Genomic DNA, 16,726 nt, shown 5'->3' with positions numbered 1-16,726 from the left:
GCCATCTAGCGGTACAGCTGAAGCACTTCTTATTATCGACCTACAATTCAACGTATTCAAGGAAGTGAACTGCTGATGAAGGGGTTTTCCTATTTGAGTTTGACAGTTTAATTTCCCTATATAACGTTGAGTTGGGCGTCGCTAAGCGCTGAACATGTCTGCTTTATTCTGAAAGTACGACCGGAAACTGATATTTTGGCACCGTGTACGTGAAAGCGAAACTAAATAGAACACGGAGTAGAAGGGGAAAACCGACGCTGCTATAAAGTGCACGAGAGCGAGGAGAGAGGACGCAACCATGACGAACTTCTCTACGATCTACAAACTGTCTCTGCTTACGGTGATCCACTTAATCCGAGGTAAACTTAAGCTAACAGGCTAATGTTACCCGACGACACCTTTGCTCTGTCGCCCGGATGCGTCGTTTCTTTTTCTTTAACTTTAAAGCTATTAAAATACAGTCATATGTGATTCTTCGTGAGCCGAATTTAGCGCAACCTCGAGTCACGTGATATACTTTTAAAGTATGCATTGTTTATGTATATGTTTTAAACTTAAATAGAGTTTATGTTGAATTACGGCACATTTTTAAAGGGAGTTTGGTCTCGGTGCAGTAGCGCCCTCTCGCTGCCGAAACTGGAAACACCCAGTATAAACAGTGGGAACAGCTCGCAACTCGGAACAACTGAAATAGATAGTCTGCGTAATTTGATCAGAAATCTGTTTAAAGTCCAACTTCTACGTGAAAAAGCAGGAGAAAAAAAATAAATAAAAAAACACAACTTTGTTGGCTCCTTGATGTGAGTCACAGTTTTACTTTTATTTTCAGTGTTTGATGCCATTTAACTTGTCATAATTGCGTCCATATTTTGTATTTCCTCTGACAATGACTACTTATGAGGCCTTATTTGACATAAATAGTAGATTTATTATTTATAAATATTAGGGTTGTGTCAAAAAACAGACTCCCATCTCACAGTTTAAAAAAAAACATATTGTTAATTTCTTGTTGAATGTATTTTGTAAAGCCTGCAGCAGCAGCAGCTGTCCGGTGTTGGAGTGCTGGTTTGTGCAGGAGAAAGTGGGTCGAGGAGGAGGTTTAACCGCAGCTACAAGCCAGGAGAAATCCCTGCTTCGCATCAGGACGGAGGCACACGGCCACGCTGCAGACGCCCACCACGCTCCAACCGACATCAGCCCCGAAAGGATCTTCTTTATAACCGGTTAGTGTGAACCAACAGGACAGGAAGTGTGACGTCACATTTATCTTGATGTGGGCGAGAGCCAGTGTGGATTTTGAATGTGATTCTGTGGCATTTGCTGCTCGTTGTCTGTAGATACAAATGTGTCACATTTCTTCCTAGTTGAAGGTAAATTATAACAGATATAAAGGTACTATTGGTTCATAAAAGCATTAAAATACCAGAGTATGAATGCACATTTTCTGTGAATGGCATGCATTGACAGGCCTTATGTGACTTCTGGGTATTATTCCATAAGGATAGTCTTAAAATAGTTATTTAAACAGAGGGGATCTACACACCCAAAGAAGAAAGAGCATTAAATAGATAGCATTGCATGTATTCTCTGCATCCTCCTCTTTTTTCCCCCTATTTAGAAAAATAACTAAAAATCTGTTTATGGTTTCTTCGTTTAATATTCAATAATGATGTAGCTTATCAGGTTTTCTGTAATAGATTAGATATTTATTAGAAAAGTCTTTAAAGTCTTTTTAAAATAGCCTCATGTATCTCCCTCTTTAGATCCACCACTCTCTTGTCTCTTCGTTCACGTAGAAGCAAAGCGAGCGTCAGTGATGTGCTGTTTCTATGACGATGTGTACGTGTTCCCCTCCCTCAGACCCAGCTGCCGCTCTCTGCCACCGCTCTCTGAACCCGCCCAGAGGCTCCATCCAGAAGCCCCAGTGTGAGATCAACCCCTTCCTGCCACATACCTCCTCCCTCAGGTGGGCTGCCCCGCTCACAGACTCCGCCTTCAGTCCCATATACCTGCAAGCTGACTGGTATTCAACTTCTGTCCGGGGCCTCAACGGAGAGCTCGTCGTTTCCACCGTCACGCGTGCCGCCACGGCATCCAAAGAGCACAATGGTAATGATTTATGACCCAGACCACGAGTCACATGTCTGCCACCGTTTAGACACAAAGTCAAAAGCATCCTCCTCCTGTCTGTCTCCTCAGTGATCATGAGTTTGACCAGTAAGACGGTCTCGGTGCAGGCCAGACTTGGGGAACCAGTGCTGCTGGATTGCGGCTACTGGGTCGACCCCTCCTCGCCTCTATCCGGATCGGGGTACGCCGTAGAGTGGCGCTACCAGTTCAGAGGCGACGGACGCGTGGTCCTGGCCTACGACGGTAAAACGGACCGCTTGGCTGACGCACAAGAGGAAGGCGCCACGCTGGACTTTGAGGGTTCGCGCAACAAAGGAAATGTGTCCCTGATCCTGCAGGAGGCCAAAGTGCGTCACTCCGGGATGTATATTTGTACGGTGTATCTGCCGTACATCGTGGCTCAGGTGGCGGTGGAGCTTGAGATTGTAGGTGAGCGGATGGATTGCGCTTTTTTTTTTTGCTGTGTTTGAAGAAAATCCTTCATGCTTTAGAATTGTAATTATTTTTCTAACCCTTGACCTCTGCTCTCGGAGAACATTCTCTCTCTAAAGCAGGTCTGGAGATGACGGGAAAATGTACTCGAGTGCACCATTTATCAGTCTCATGGTGTTGTTTAGTATCTGCTGGCCAATAAAACTTCAAACAAGAGCACATATAACCTTTATAACCGTTATTATTACATTCCTCTCATTGTCTTCCCTTTTTTCTCTGCTGCTCCACTCTTTTTCCTCGTTCCACCCAGAACCTCCATCCCTCTCCATCCACCCGTCCCCTCTGCCCCTCGCTGTTCCCGGCCAGGCGCTGACCGTTCATTGTGAGGCGTCCGGCTTTGCCCCGCTCTCCCTGGAGCTGAGCTGGGAGTTTAAAGGCGCCGATGGGAAGTCCAGGTCTCTGGGATCAGGCAGCGTAACGGGACACAGACAGGCCTGGGATGGAACCTACAGTCAGAGCACCCGGCTGGAGCTCGACCCCGCTAAGCTGGACCTGGGCGGAGGAGGGGAGGTCACCTGTGTGGCCGTCCATCTTGGAGGCACACGACGGCTCAGCACCGCCGTCAACGTCATTGGTAATCGTTGTTTTAAGACATTAATTAAGCTCTTTTTCGACAATAGGTTTGGACTTTAATTTTAGGCCAGATAGGGATTTTTCTGCAGGCTGTCAATAATGAATGATTTAGAGAGGGAAGGTTTATAGATATTATTTTCATTTAAAAGGTCATTAAATTCATTATTTTCATCAAGCTTGAGGACAGGATGCAGCTCAGATAAATGGGAATCAATCATTCTAATAGTCCATCTCTGCTCCCTTCAGGGTTCAGTTCTCCCTCCATTGAGGACTCGATGGCAATGGTCGGTGTAGCGCTGGTGCTCTACGGTCTCATCAAGTTCATCTCCTGGACCTTCACCAGCTCAGGTAACAAGTAATCTGCAAAAGAAAAGCCTGTATACTTAATAACTGATAGTTTGTTTTAATAATTTGTAACTGCAAAAGGGATTATATTATTAATAAGATAAGGACATACTTGGAGAAATCTGACAAAATGTAAATATGTTTTATGCATGTGCTTGAACACTAAACTATTTAAAAATATATATATTTAATTTCTGTATTCACCGGTTTGTCTTTTTCCTGCACACAGGCTCAGACGACGCTGCTCAACAAGACAGGGTAATGTTACTTTTTCAGATTTCTTCACATAGATGCACCACTTGTCTTCTTCTAGTTTATGTTAAGTCTGGAGCCGCTCCCGGCTGCTCTGCATGTCTTCTCCCAAATATCAACTTTGTGCTTCTTCCACTTATAGAAAGACAAGTAAAGAAGAAGGAAGGAAGTGTGATACCGAACCAACAAACCTGTCTGTTTCCAAATCCAGGATGGGTGTTTCAGAAGTGATGATCCTCCTGTTCCAATAGACAGTTATGACTTTTTTCAAAGCTAGCGTTGTGCTACATCTTTTCACTTTCTCACAGATCCATGTAGAAGCTTGCTTGCATCGGTTGTTTTTCACAATTTTGCTCAAATAGTAATAATACGTAGGGATGTGCATACTGTTCTGCTGTGGTACATTGACTATTTTCTGTGACTGTGTTGTGATGTTGTTATATCAGTTTGGCCTTCCACATACATACTGTTTCTTGTCATGAACACTGGAAAAAGACCAGAATCTTAACAGAAGAGGAATTTTGAAAAGGAAATGTGTGGAAATAACTTACATTTTGAGATGTTAATGTTTCCTGTATGTTTAAATGCAAAAAATATGTATATATCTTTGAAGTAATAATGAGGTGTGTGTGTGTGTGTGCTTGTTTTAAGTAAGAGAAAGAACTACAAAACATATTTCAACAACAAAAACATACTAATCATAATGCTCCACAATGGTAAAATTAATATGAGACTAAGTTGTCTAACCCAAAAATGGAATCCTGTTTATGTAAATACAGAAACTATTTTTACAGATGTTTTTTTCTCTCATTATGTGTTTGCCTGGGCTAATATTAAAAACATACAAAAGTGTGAAGGAAATGGTCTGATTGTATTGTTTTTATTTGTTTATTTGCACAAAAGAGACGGTAAGACATTTGAAAAAATAAGCTTGAACATTTTGCAGGTGAGGTCACAAGCCCGAAACGGGGCCAAGCCTATAAGATATCAATAATCATACTTGAAAGAAGGATAAATAAAGAAATTATTATTATTATTTTAATTTGACAAATTATGTAAAAGTTTAGACGTCGAGATACATTGCGATGAAATCCATTAAGTGCTATAAAACGTTGCTGGTTAAAGTCCTATTTAAATGTGTGTGTTTTTTTAAAATAATAATGTAGATGTTGATAGTAGCGAAGGAAGTAGGTACCAAACAGATGCTCCTCCGTATTTCAATGAGAGAAGTCAGTGTGGGGTGTAAAGCTAGCATTAATGCGAGTGTAACTTCCGTTTGTCCCTTTCAGAGTAAAACTAAATGGTGACCGTTTTGTTGTGGAGTGGTGTTTAATATCTACAAATTATTAGAATCTGAAGGCAGACATAATAGAAAGTAATGAAACTATACATAAAACGAAACTGTTTAATCCCAGCCACTCATCAGATATTCAAGATTGATTAATTATGAATAATTATTAAATATATGTAAACTATGAAAACCTGTCAATCTTGGGAGAAAGAAATGATTTATTAGACATTTATGACATTTTATGTTCGGTATATATGTTGTTGATTGATGATGTGTGATTAGGTAAAGCATTTGGGTTAATGGGCGTTTGATACAGTAGTTTATGTAATGTTATTTTTAGGTTTTAAGGCTCTTCCTGAATGTTGACAAAACGATGCTTAAAAACACACACACACAAAACGAATCAATGGTACTCAACGGGAGCAAGTCAGCCAATGGCGAACGACATTACTGGCCGTTAACCATCTCTGGACCAATCAGAAGCAGCGATGCTGACGTCACTTTAGCGGGTACACTTTCGGCAAGCCGTTCGCTCTCGAGTGGATAGCATAGCTAAAGACAGCGAGCTTGATTTTGTAAACAGGAAGTCTCTGGGATTAAATACATGGTTTTAAATAGTATCGCGGATTTGTTTGTCCGGTAAGTTATGTCATGAAAAAAAAACAACAATTTATTTTCCATTTCTTCTGGCTCGTTTAGTTTCTTACTTCACTCACTTACTTGTCACTATGCTAACTAGCTAGCGGATGCTAACCAACGTTCGCTAACTGGCACACAGGATTTTTAATGGTGCGTCGTGGTGGGACGTTATCCTCTATTGTCGTCACGTCAGACGCCTCATAAAACACACAGGTCTGTATGCGTGAGTGTGTCGCAACCCTTTATCTCTTAATGTGCCGGTGTGTGTGTAACGTTAGTTGACGTTACTGTCATTCCGACACGTCGCGGTTCAGCTTCACTTGTTTTGTTTGTCTTGGCGGTTCGTTTAATTCCTCAAATTATGTTAAACGGCTTCTTTTGTTTGCCCGTGTATTAATGGGGAGTATTCGTAGTGTGTATATGATGTATATGTGGAGTAAAAACATGTATACTAAGGGAGGGAGAATATCAAAGTAGCTACTGCATATTGGTGAGGTGTGCGGGACCCGGAAGGGACGTCAGATTATTATTATTATTAAAAGGTTTTGATGTTTGTGAGGCGAGACAGACGAAACCTCACAAAAAGCCAAAACATAATAAAATGTCCCTTAAGGGGCTCCGTACATTTGCGTCACATCTTCTATGCATGCTGGGAAATTAAATATATAATAGAACATATCTGAATGTATTCGTGCTTGTATTGAGTGTTTCTTTCGTGTGCTACCTTACAATCCACATTTAAGTCAATATCGTTGTTTACATTTATTTAAAAGCTTTAATTATTGGCTTATTTCGCTTATTAATAGAAAATATACTCATAGTCATTACTACTGTTATTAGCCCCACCACAACCCTCATGTTCCCCCAGAACACTTTTCCGTATCGCCATCTTGTATCTTCTGTTGCCCTGATCAAAATTCTCCCCGTTAGTGTCCTCTGAAAGCAGAAATCACATTTCGGATGGCGGTGGCTCCAGCCTCGATGGCGGATAAGATCATCGTCCTTGACGATGAAGAGGAGAGTCCTCAGCCCTCCTGCTCCGCCGCCGCCGCCGCCGCCACCTCGTCCCCTCAGCAACAAACCAAAAAGGTCTCGCGACTCAGAGCTCAGCAGCCTGCGCCGACCCACATTACCCAGTCGCCTTTTGCCTCGGCAAAGAAGGACACCCATGTTCTGCAGGCAGAGAATCAGAGGTTGTTCACCGAGGTGAGCGTTTATTGCACAAACTGAGGGTTTGATCCGAAGTAGCACGTCAATTCTAACCATGTGTTTTTAATCTGTCCCACAGATAATTTAGAAATGTGTGAAAACAATGTTTTTTTAATTAGCCTGGTTGATTTCTCACCCTGATATTTTGTAGAATTGAAATGCTGCAATTAAAAGCAACCTTCAGAACTCTTATTTGTATTCTCCTTGCGTCCCTCCTCTGTCACATTGCCGTCTCACCCTTCATGTTTTCTTCTCTCCCTCCTCCTAGTTTGTGGAGCACTGTTCAGCTCTCACCAAGGACTGCCCGGAAGTCTTGACCTTCCTCCAAACCAAGCACGCCAAGGCCTCTCCTGTCTATCTGTCGTCCGTGGAGTTCAGGAACACCTTGGGACGATGTTTGACTCGCGCTCAGGCCAACCGATCCAAAGCCTTTGTCTACATTAATGAACTGTGCACTGCACTCAGGCAGCACGCGGCCAAGAGGAGGCAGATCCTCAGCAAGGTTGAACCCCGGCCTTCTACCTCAACATCAACTTCTGTCCAGTTTACCTCTGAGTTCCTCAAAGAGAGTAAAAATCAAATGGATGAGGAAGAGCAACCGGCAGCGGAGGAGGGGCAACCTTCCACCTCAGGGCAGAATGAGGGCGATAATAAGGAAGAACAGGAAGCAGAGAAAAAGGCAAAGAGGGCATCCAGGAAACAGGTTAGTGTCGGACACCAGTAGGTGTGTGATTAGTCGTGTTTTGGTCGGAGAACGGCCTAAATAATTTAGCTGTTGACTCTAAAAATTCAGTCCCGTACTATGAAGGGTTAGTTAAGCCAGGTAACCCAAATATACCCCGGGTATGTTGAACTCACCTTGTAGTACAGGCCTTAGAAGTATGTTTAGGCAAACACACCTGACACACTGTGTCTTTTCTCAATTTCTCTCAGATAGCGTACCTGGAGAACCTACTGAAGGTGTACAACGACGAGATTTCCCGTCTGCAGCAGGCCGAGCTGAATTTAGACGACCTCGGAGCCGAGGACTCTTTATACATCCAGGAACACAAGCTGAAACGCAAGGTCAGCCTGGAGTTTGATGCTGGTCAGAAACACTTTATCCAGGTTGTTTGACATCTAGTCCCACCTCTTCTTCTCTTTTCTCTTCCAGATGATGAAGATTTATGAAAAGCTGTGTGAACTAAAGGACTGCGGCACTCTGACGGGCCGAGTCATTGAGCAGAGGATCCGCTACAATAGCACTCGTTATCCGGAAATCAACAGGAAGGTGAGCTGGTTGTCTTATGTGTCTTAGATGTCAACAGGTGTCGGATACATATCTAATCAACATTTGAGTTAATATAAGTATCAGATAAGACTCCAAATCAGCAGATACCAATGTTAAAGGACTTGGGTAGAGGGCCAAAATAAAAACTTAATCAGGGACAATCAGTGGTAGAAGTTGTAGTGTTAGCTTATTTATGCATTTAATATAAAAGCAAAGTTACATGAGAACATTTTTTGTATGTTTCTGTGGCTGCATTTGATACCCTCCTGATCCCGTACACTGTGTTCCCTCCTCTTGTCAGATCGAGCGTTTCATCAACAGTCCCGACGCACAGCGTAACCCTCCTGATTACCAAGACATCCTCCAGCAGGTGCTGCGCGCCAACGAGCGCCACAAGCTCCAACTGAGCCGGAAACAGCTGAACCAGATCGCCCAGGAGGCTTTCAGAGAGACGGGGAGCAGCTTGCAGGAGAGACGTCACCTGGACCTGGTGTACAACTTCGGCTCGCGCCTCACCGACGCCTACAAGCCTAGTAAGGTGTCAGGCTGGTTGCACTGACAGTCTGGACTTTTAGATTGTTGTTTTTGACTTTACAGAACGGCAGCGCCGTGTATAAAAGTGCTTTCCAACATCTTTCCATGCTTTTCTCCACCACCCTCTAAAGCCACAGACCCGGCTCTGACAGACCCCTCACTGCTGCGGAAGCTTCGGGCGAACAGAGAAGTGGCTCTGTCCAGTCTGGAGGAGGTCATCACCAAGTACGCCAACAGACAAGAGGACACGGAGGAGCAGGAGAGGGCCAAACGACTGGAGAAGGACAGCAAGGAGAAAGAGGTATGAGATGCACATGCTTCTGGTTTCTATCAACACATGACTGTGCCGTAGTGGTAGAATCTTTCAACTGCATTTCTTCTCAGAAATATTAAGTTTCATTCAATATCATCATCAGAATAATAAATTATGACTAAAAATAACATCATTAATGTTTCTTTTTGTTTTCTTCACACTCTCTTCCTCTCCTCCTGCTGTCTGACCCTCTCACATCTGTTTGACCCTCACACATCTGTTTTCAGGCCCACAAATCAGAAAACGGAGACAGAAATAAAGAGGTGAACGGAGTGGCAGAGGAGGAGAAGGAAGAGGAAGAGGTGGAGGATGATGACGATGAAGACGATGAATCATCAGACACAGACATTGAGGAAGAGATCCAGGCCAGCACTCAGCATGATGGACCAGGTTAGAGATGTTAATTAAATATAGGTTTTGAATTTGAAAGTTGTGATCCAGGTTCCTCTCGGATTGTATTTGGTTATTAAGACTCATTTAGAGCTCCTTAATTAGTGCTGAATATCTCCTGGGCTTCTCTTTTGCATGTTTATAGTTACAAGGTTTCCCTCACTTGATCGGTACAGTCCGGGTGGCAGGGAGACGGAAACTTAGAGAGTAGATTTAATTGCATTAATTTCCCATCTTCTATAGACGACGATGAGAACGAGGAGGACGACAGTAACGAGGCAGAACAAGCGTGTGATGGTAACAACAAGGACGACCAGATGGCTCCGTTGGCAGGAAGTGTTTCTGCAGGGGAAGAAGGAAGCGTGAAAGATGAGGATGAGGAGCCAGCAAGTGGACTCAGTCCTCTTTCTGATGAGAGCAAGTCTCAAATCTCTCCGCTGTCCGACCTCCCCTCCCCTAGACAGAGCCCCAGCCAATCGGAGTCGATGCAGACTGATAACCAGACGCCGCTGTCTAACGGCACCCATGCAGGATTGGAGGAGCCCGTGGATTCCTCCAATCACCTTTCGGTCGTGCTGGTGAGCACCAGCATGGTCACGGAGGACCCCACAGACGCGTCCCCGGCGGCAGATGCGTCCCCGGCGGCAGCCAACGGCGTGTCTTTGCCACTGTCGCCAGCAGCCATCGTGGAAAACTGTGACACGCAGACGACCAACGGCAGCGTCAGAGTCACGAGGAGCCGGAAGAGGAAGAGGGAGGACGATACGAAGGGGAACTCAAGAAATACAAAGCACATACTCATCCACGACAGGTACTGTAAGGCTCAGGGACGTGGAGAAAACATGTGACATAATAATTAATATGATCATTTCTTAGGGGTGGGTATAAATCGATTACACTTTACATGCACGTATTGTTGGATCGGGTTTCAGATGTTTTCAGTTTCATAGGTTTATCAAAACAAGAATGAGGGAAATAGAAGCTTGAAGGGATGTTTTTACGGGGGCTGCAGTAGATGGAGTTTGGAGCACCAGCAATGTTTTAGACACTGTAAAAGAATCCAAATCAGTTTAAGTGTACGCTATATTAAGAGTATTTTCACTGATCAGTGACAATGCTCTCTGCAAAGAAACGTTTTCTCCAGGTTTAATTTATTAGCAAAGCTGTTTAACCATTATTTGTTTTTTCTTCTCCTTCTTTTATACTCTCCGACATCCCTCCTGGTTCCTCCTCAGTGAGGTCGATATCCCTCTGGATATGGGCGTTTTCAGCTGCAGTTCTCCGCAGCAGGCAGAGTCAACCCGAGCCGACACTCCAACCCGTCACATGGTCAGCAGCTCGCAGTCGACGCCACCTCCCAAGAAAAACAAGGTGGGGGCACGTAGACATGAGATGATCGGCCTTTTTATGCAACAATAAAACCGTTTTTGTTGTTGTAAAAAGACCTTTTAAAGTCAGTTTAAACTGATGAAGGCTGTGTGAGGATGAAGATGTTGTCCAACACTGTTTATAGCCAAGTAAAAATAGAATAACTGAGCCAATGCAGTCCAGCCCACTACAAAGAATTAACTGAAACAAAGCTATCTTTTATAAATACAATTTCCATGAATATCAGAACAAATGTATATATATTCTATATATGGTGATACATTCAGATCACACTCTAACTGTGTGTTTGCGTTTCCAGGTCAACGTGGCCACCCAGTGTGACCCGGATGAGGTCATCATCCTGTCGGACTCAGAATGACCTTTGACCTCTCACACTACTGCAAGATTCTTCCACTTTGCATCTGTATTACGGGACAACAATGCATTTTTAAGGACCATCCTTGTTGGCTGGCTTGTACGAAGAGGGGGAAAGCAAGCATTTTTTTCTCGATTAAACTTTGAAATTTCTAGGGTTTTTTTGTCGTTTTTTTTTTTTTGTCGTTTTTTTATTATTTATTTTTTTTACAAAACAGCTGCTACTGCTGTGGAAGACAGGGAACACTATGGATTTAGTATCATATGCCACTTTTTCTACCGTGTGCACCAGAGAATACAGGTGTCCTTTTCTCTACTTCCGGTTTCTCTGTACTTTTAGCGCCGCAGTGAAGACGACCTCATCCGGATGGACCGGCGATCCAAGCAGCCAAACTTCTGTCGCTGTTTCCCGTCTTTCAGTGCAACACTCGTCATGCGTCAGCTGGCAGTAGCAATCAAAAGAAATGAGGTTGTTGTTGTTTTTTGCTGAACATGGAGAACTTTTCTAAGTGTGGCTTAGGCGAAAAAATAACAGTGCCTGAAAACATGAACTGTTTTCACAGACACTTGACTGGCGAGGTCTTCGTTAGCTCACTGCCAGTTTGTTTAAATTTTTATATTTCAAATGCATTGTTTTTTTTTTTCATAAAGGGGAGAGGTATGGTCTGTATCAAAGGAACTTTGAGACGACGTTGTTTTACTTGCTATTTATGATGTGCATTGAATCAGTGAGCCGTGTGGTTTGATAATAGAGAACATTTACAAAAAAACATTTTTTTATGTTTCCCCTCCAAACATATTTCTATTTTTTAGGTTTGTAATAAAGTAAGTTGCTATTTTTATTCAGGCCTATGTCTGCTGCAGGGTGGCTGAATAGTTCCCATACAGCTGTTGGTCTGTATGGTGAAGAGGTTCAGTAATATTCTATATTTTCTTATTGTCAACAAATCCCATGCTACACCGTTGCTCTTCGTTATAATGGATTCTGGTTTATGTCAAGTCTCTCCCACATTCATGTCCTGCTGTTGGAAATACGAGAGCAGCTGATCAATCATGGGATTCATTGACAGTGAGCCTCGTCCTTGAAGTAGCTATAGCACAAACATGTTTCCTTGTGACGCAAAGCAAAAGAGTGGAAGTTCGGATCTCCTTTAATGCATTTCGCCATGACACTGGGAAGCTGTGTCTCTGCCACGACGACTACATTTATCCACCTGGACATCACCCCTGAATGTTTTAATTTAATTTCAAACAAACCTGGCCCCGTTAAGGACCCGAAACACTTACGTCTAATGACGAGAGGAGCTTTTTATTCTGACACCGATGATCATGTGTCGGCGCAGGTTGATAAAATGACTCCAAACGGTCACCTCTTGTGATTTTCCACACCCAGTTCATAAAACTCTAGTGGCGCTCAGTCACCATTCCTCATTCGGGCAATAGATAGTGACTGAACACATTTATTTAAATTAAAAATCTTTGAGAGTATGACTTTAAATAGTGTTGCACATGCGATGAAGCCTTTGATTCGTGAGCTTTATTCTAGCGACCTGTCTGACTGGTCCTCATGTAATGCAGCATTAGCATGTTGAAGTCTGAGGGGACGTTACATTTTTTTTTTCATGACAACAATTCCCTGTTTTGTCATTTTCTTGTGAATCCCCTTTTTATTTAAATCGTCCCACACAGGTGAAATAGTACTTTAGGGTGAACGGTCTTTTCAGACTTGCTAGAATGTAGACCCTGGAATGTAGTTATCATTGATACAATCGAACTGGCCTCATTTATGCAGCGGAGTGATCCATAGTTCACTGTGATTTTATTTTTTATTTTCATTTTTTTTTTGTTTTTTTTTATAAATAAATTATACTTTTTTTATAAATTAAAAGAAGCCTCTGTTGCTTTTCTGTGTTTGGCTTGGTTCTTGTAAATAAATTAAACATTTATCAGTATTTAAAAGATCTGTTTATTCCTCAAAAGCTGTGGGATGAATTTTATTAAGTGAATGTAATTTTAAAAGCAGCGTTTGTCTGCTCAGCTGGTTGATGTTGTCACAGATCACGCCACTGTTTTATCCCACATTTGTAGTTGGAGCTACGGATGCATCCATGCTGACTTTATTTAGTGAATCTGGTATCGGCCATGAACCAACAACCAAAACAACCAATTATTCATAAAGTCATCCCATCATGGCGGGTTCATGCATAACCATCCCTGGCATTATGGTAGCTGCATGGAGATGTTGAAATCTGGATAAAAGAGGGCTGCTACATCGTTACTCCATATCACTAGCTTGCATCTGTGGCTTCTTGGCAATAAATAATGTATTTCAAATGAACAGTATTAATTTTTATTTTCTCTTTGTTATGCAATGAGACAACAACATAATCATGAAAATCTTAAGACATTTTATTTGCTGATGTTATATAAACAGTGAAAATTGGTACAAGATAAATATACTGGCATCCTTGATTGGCTAAAGTAGCTAGCTATCTTGCTAGCTGACATGACGATGAAAAGAAAAATATTTATTTGATGTAAAAACTACAAGTCCTGTTGAACAACAGTTTCACCTCAGTTTACTTTTTACCAAAGTATATCCGTAGCCGTAACGCCCTCTAGTGGCCAGAACAAGCAACTCCAGCATTCGTGTAAAGATAGATAGTGGCACTTCCGGTGACCACTTTCAAAATAAAGCTTAAACGGCAGACGTGAGATGTCGCGCCGTGATCGCGTCTAGCGGTTATCGCAGCTGTTTGTTTGATTTTTAGTCATGTTGCAGTGCCTCTACATCGATAAATACAGATAAAGCTGCCCCCGGAAGCTGCTATTAATATTATCCTAGTTTGCGTTCGTTGTCGGCGTCAAACTCGAATGTGGGGCAAACGTTAACAACCGGAAGGAGGCGGAACCATCATGGCGGCTGCCACAAGGCTTATATCAAGGTTGGCAGTTGTCACCGGTACGTTTACGTTTCACCGTTCATCATTATCGATTCTCTGCTTGAATCGTTTTGTGTGTGAATCACCAAGTCTTTGTTTTGTCCGACCAGCAAAACAAAGACGTTTCACTTCATAATTCAACGAAGCAGCTGCGCCTTAATGTGGAGAAGCAGCAACCACACGGTCTCTACGTAATACATGACGAAATAGTTAGACCAATAGATGTATTTTCTAATTGATTCATTGGCTGTAATCATTTCAATAAAGTATATTTTTTCCTGGTAAACTTCCAAAGTCAGGCAGTAGAAGTGAAGCTGTCTGGGATAGAAGAAAAAGTTACATTCACTTGAGTTTTGGGTCTCTGGGGGTTCAGTTTGCAGACACAAGTCCAGATGAAGCAAAGAGGTTCAAGTGGAAGGTCATTAAGTGACCTCTGGCCGTTCAAATGAGTGACCTCCTTCCTGTCAAACGTATCCAGACTCCTTCCTCAGGTCATGAAACAAGCTTCACACATGCTGACTTCATGCTGCTCTTCCCACCCAGGTGGCGGCAGCGGGATTGGACGTGCGGTGTGTCAGCGTCTGGCCTCCGAGGGCGCCTCCGTGGTGGTCGCCGACATCAGCGAGGAGTCGGCCAATGAGACCCTCGGGAGCCTGCCCAGTGACCTCCGAGGACAGGGTCACACGGCGGTTGTGGTGGATGTGTCGTCGTCGGAGAGCGTGAAGAAGATGCTCACGAGTGTGCAGGTGTGTGTGTGCTGCTTTTTTGTTGCCCTCTTGACTTTGTGCTACAACGCTGCAGGGCCTGTTTGTCCATCTCGGTTCCTCCTCTTCCTCTGCAGACTCGATACTTTCAGCCTCCCTCGGTGTGCGTGAACGCAGCGGGCATCACCCAGGACGACTTCCTGCTCAACATGGCGGAGGCTCACTTTGACAGAGTCCTCCAGGTCAACCTGAAGGTAGCATGACAGTTTGTTCATCATCAGACAGACCTGTCTCTCTGCCTGTCTGTCTCTTAGACGAAGAGCAGAAGAGAGTGACGTGGTTAATTCGGTCATCTTTCCCTCTCCCAGGGTTCATTCTTGGTCATTCAGGCTGTGGCTCAGGCTCTGGTGGCCTGTGGAGCACCCAAAGGATCCATCGTCACTGTGGGCAGCATCGTGGGAAAGGTGAGCTCATTTCTATTTTACAGTCTCGATATTCAGCTGAAGCTGTGAAGTTTGTATCCGGAAAGGACCAAACGATAAGTTTGATAGTGGGATCGTGAATACGGGGAGATCCACACAGGCAACGTGGGAAAATAATGTGTTTAAAAGCAAAGAAATGTGTTCTAGTAGAAACCCAAAATGTGTGTGAACCTGAAAATGAGCATATGTCCCCTCTAAGATTGAGACTTTCTGCTTTTTCTTTGTATCAAACCAAATGAAGTTGAATTTGTTTCACTCGATGTGAAGGAATGTTTCCTTTTACCTCTCTGATCAACTTAAAGCCAAGAATAATGACAGTGAAGTCTCCTCGTGTTTTCCTCGTGTCTGAACGTTTGCAGGTGGGGAACATCGGACAGGCGAACTACGCCGCCTCTAAAGCCGGAGTGGAGGGTCTAACCAGGACCGCCGCCAAAGAGCTCAGCAGGTACAACGAACACAGACGATCACACGTCAAGGAGTTTAGGCTTCAGAACCAGAGGAGAAACCCAGTCGGTTGCTTTTCCTTCTCTTTGCCTGCAGGTTTGGGATTCGCTGTAATTGTGTGCTGCCAGGTTTCATATCGACGCCGATGACGGATAAAGTTCCAGAGAAGGTTCTCAGCAAGGTATGGCACACACACGGGTCATGACTCACTGAATAGCATGCAAACCTTTCAAAAACAAGATATTCCCTTCAGTGTAATTAGGGTTAGTTGAGGGGATTTTCCTGTCGGTTGGCTTTCAGATGAAGTCCTTGGTGCCTCTGGGAAGAATGGGCGAGCCTGCAGGTCAGTGAAAACTCTATTTAACTCATCACAACCTTATTATTATAATTATATTATTATTATTATTATGCATAATGGAGAGGATGTGTACTTTTCTAAGCTCCAAACTCTGCTGCTGCAGCTAAAAACATGTTTGTTTCTGTGGAAGAAGTTCTTTAAAAAGGTATAAATAATTCCTCTCCCGTCCTTCTCCTTGTCCTCCACCAGAGGTCGCTGATGTCTGCGCCTTCCTGGCTTCCGACGACTCTCGTTACGTCACAGGAGCGAGCCTGGAAGTGACAGGTACGCTGAGCTTCAAGTCTCTGACGGCCGCTTCTTTAAAAACACGTTGGTTTTTCATCTCGTTCAACCTTCTGTGTGTCCGTCGGTGTCAGGTGGACTTTTCATTGGATGAATCAGCTGTCAATCACATGATGAAGAAGACCAATGGGAGGCCAGCTTGTTTGTAGCGGATTCAATGCTTAAATGATTCTGCTTGCTGTTTTTTGTCGATCACAGTTTATTAGGTTCCATAAACCTGATTGTGAACATGTACTATACTGTGTGAAGCCACTTTTGTGCCAATAAATACCTTTTTGTTTGTAATATTTCCATGTTTTACTTTGGAAGCTCAGAATCAGAAGAGAAGCCCCG

At 43.3% G+C, this 16,726-nt stretch overlaps 3 protein-coding genes across 5 annotated transcripts; all 3 read left to right on the top strand.

The window, feature by feature from the left end:
• The first annotated feature begins 199 nt into the window (after positions 1-199).
• tapbp.1 (TAP binding protein (tapasin), tandem duplicate 1) lies at positions 200-4,653 on the top strand. Its single transcript, XM_084032130.1, has 8 exons — positions 200-359; positions 1,029-1,223; positions 1,861-2,109; positions 2,200-2,559; positions 2,873-3,196; positions 3,442-3,543; positions 3,770-3,798; positions 3,935-4,653. The coding sequence occupies exons 1-8, from the start codon at positions 299-301 to the stop codon at positions 3,944-3,946; spliced, it is 1,332 nt and encodes a 443-aa protein (XP_083888256.1). The 5' UTR covers positions 200-298; the 3' UTR covers positions 3,947-4,653.
• A 953-nt stretch (positions 4,654-5,606) lies between these two features.
• Positions 5,607-13,454, top strand: daxx (death-domain associated protein). 3 transcript variants are annotated; one of them, XM_084031640.1, is made up of 12 exons: positions 5,705-5,722; positions 5,862-5,935; positions 6,653-6,928; positions 7,200-7,634; positions 7,865-7,996; positions 8,085-8,201; positions 8,503-8,734; positions 8,867-9,036; positions 9,276-9,438; positions 9,682-10,249; positions 10,674-10,809; positions 11,126-13,454. In XM_084031640.1, the coding sequence occupies exons 3-12, from the start codon at positions 6,683-6,685 to the stop codon at positions 11,183-11,185; spliced, it is 2,259 nt and encodes a 752-aa protein (XP_083887766.1). In that variant the 5' UTR covers positions 5,705-5,722; positions 5,862-5,935; positions 6,653-6,682; the 3' UTR covers positions 11,186-13,454. The 3 variants fall into 3 exon arrangements, with proteins under 3 accessions (XP_083887765.1, XP_083887764.1, XP_083887766.1); XM_084031639.1 differs by lacking the exon at positions 5,862-5,935 and having other exon boundaries at positions 5,607-5,722; XM_084031638.1 differs by having other exon boundaries at positions 5,613-5,935.
• Positions 13,455-13,988: 534 nt separating this feature from the next.
• On the top strand, positions 13,989-16,678 carry hsd17b8 (hydroxysteroid (17-beta) dehydrogenase 8). Its single transcript, XM_084031662.1, has 9 exons — positions 13,989-14,143; positions 14,667-14,869; positions 14,965-15,081; positions 15,196-15,291; positions 15,669-15,754; positions 15,850-15,934; positions 16,054-16,096; positions 16,301-16,375; positions 16,468-16,678. Exons 1-9 carry the CDS (start codon positions 14,098-14,100, stop codon positions 16,485-16,487), a joined length of 771 nt encoding a protein of 256 aa, XP_083887788.1. The 5' UTR covers positions 13,989-14,097; the 3' UTR covers positions 16,488-16,678.
• The last annotated feature ends 48 nt before the right edge of the window (positions 16,679-16,726 follow it).

This window comes from Eutrigla gurnardus (genome assembly GCF_963514095.1).
Source record: "Eutrigla gurnardus genome assembly, chromosome: 17".
Taxonomy (NCBI): Eukaryota; Metazoa; Chordata; class Actinopteri; order Perciformes; family Triglidae; genus Eutrigla; species Eutrigla gurnardus.
This window is presented reverse-complemented; position numbering and strand designations above follow the sequence as displayed.

Excerpts from the sequence above, each read along its gene's own strand:
- tapbp.1 (XM_084032130.1), top strand. The coding sequence starts at position 299 with ATGACGAACTTCTCTACGATCTACAAACTGTCTCTGCTTACGGTGATC. Across the intron at positions 2,110-2,199 it reads GGCATCCAAAGAGCACAATG|TGATCATGAGTTTGACCAGT; the intron begins GTAATGATTTAT and ends CTGTCTCCTCAG. Across the intron at positions 3,197-3,441 it reads CACCGCCGTCAACGTCATTG|GGTTCAGTTCTCCCTCCATT; the intron begins GTAATCGTTGTT and ends TGCTCCCTTCAG.
- daxx (XM_084031639.1), top strand. The coding sequence starts at position 6,683 with ATGGCGGTGGCTCCAGCCTCGATGGCGGATAAGATCATCGTCCTTGAC. Across the intron at positions 7,997-8,084 it reads AACACAAGCTGAAACGCAAG|ATGATGAAGATTTATGAAAA; the intron begins GTCAGCCTGGAG and ends TTTCTCTTCCAG. Across the intron at positions 8,202-8,502 it reads ATCCGGAAATCAACAGGAAG|ATCGAGCGTTTCATCAACAG; the intron begins GTGAGCTGGTTG and ends TCCTCTTGTCAG.
- hsd17b8 (XM_084031662.1), top strand. The coding sequence starts at position 14,098 with ATGGCGGCTGCCACAAGGCTTATATCAAGGTTGGCAGTTGTCACCG. Across the intron at positions 14,144-14,666 it reads AAGGTTGGCAGTTGTCACCG|GTGGCGGCAGCGGGATTGGA; the intron begins GTACGTTTACGT and ends CTTCCCACCCAG. Across the intron at positions 14,870-14,964 it reads AGATGCTCACGAGTGTGCAG|ACTCGATACTTTCAGCCTCC; the intron begins GTGTGTGTGTGC and ends CTTCCTCTGCAG.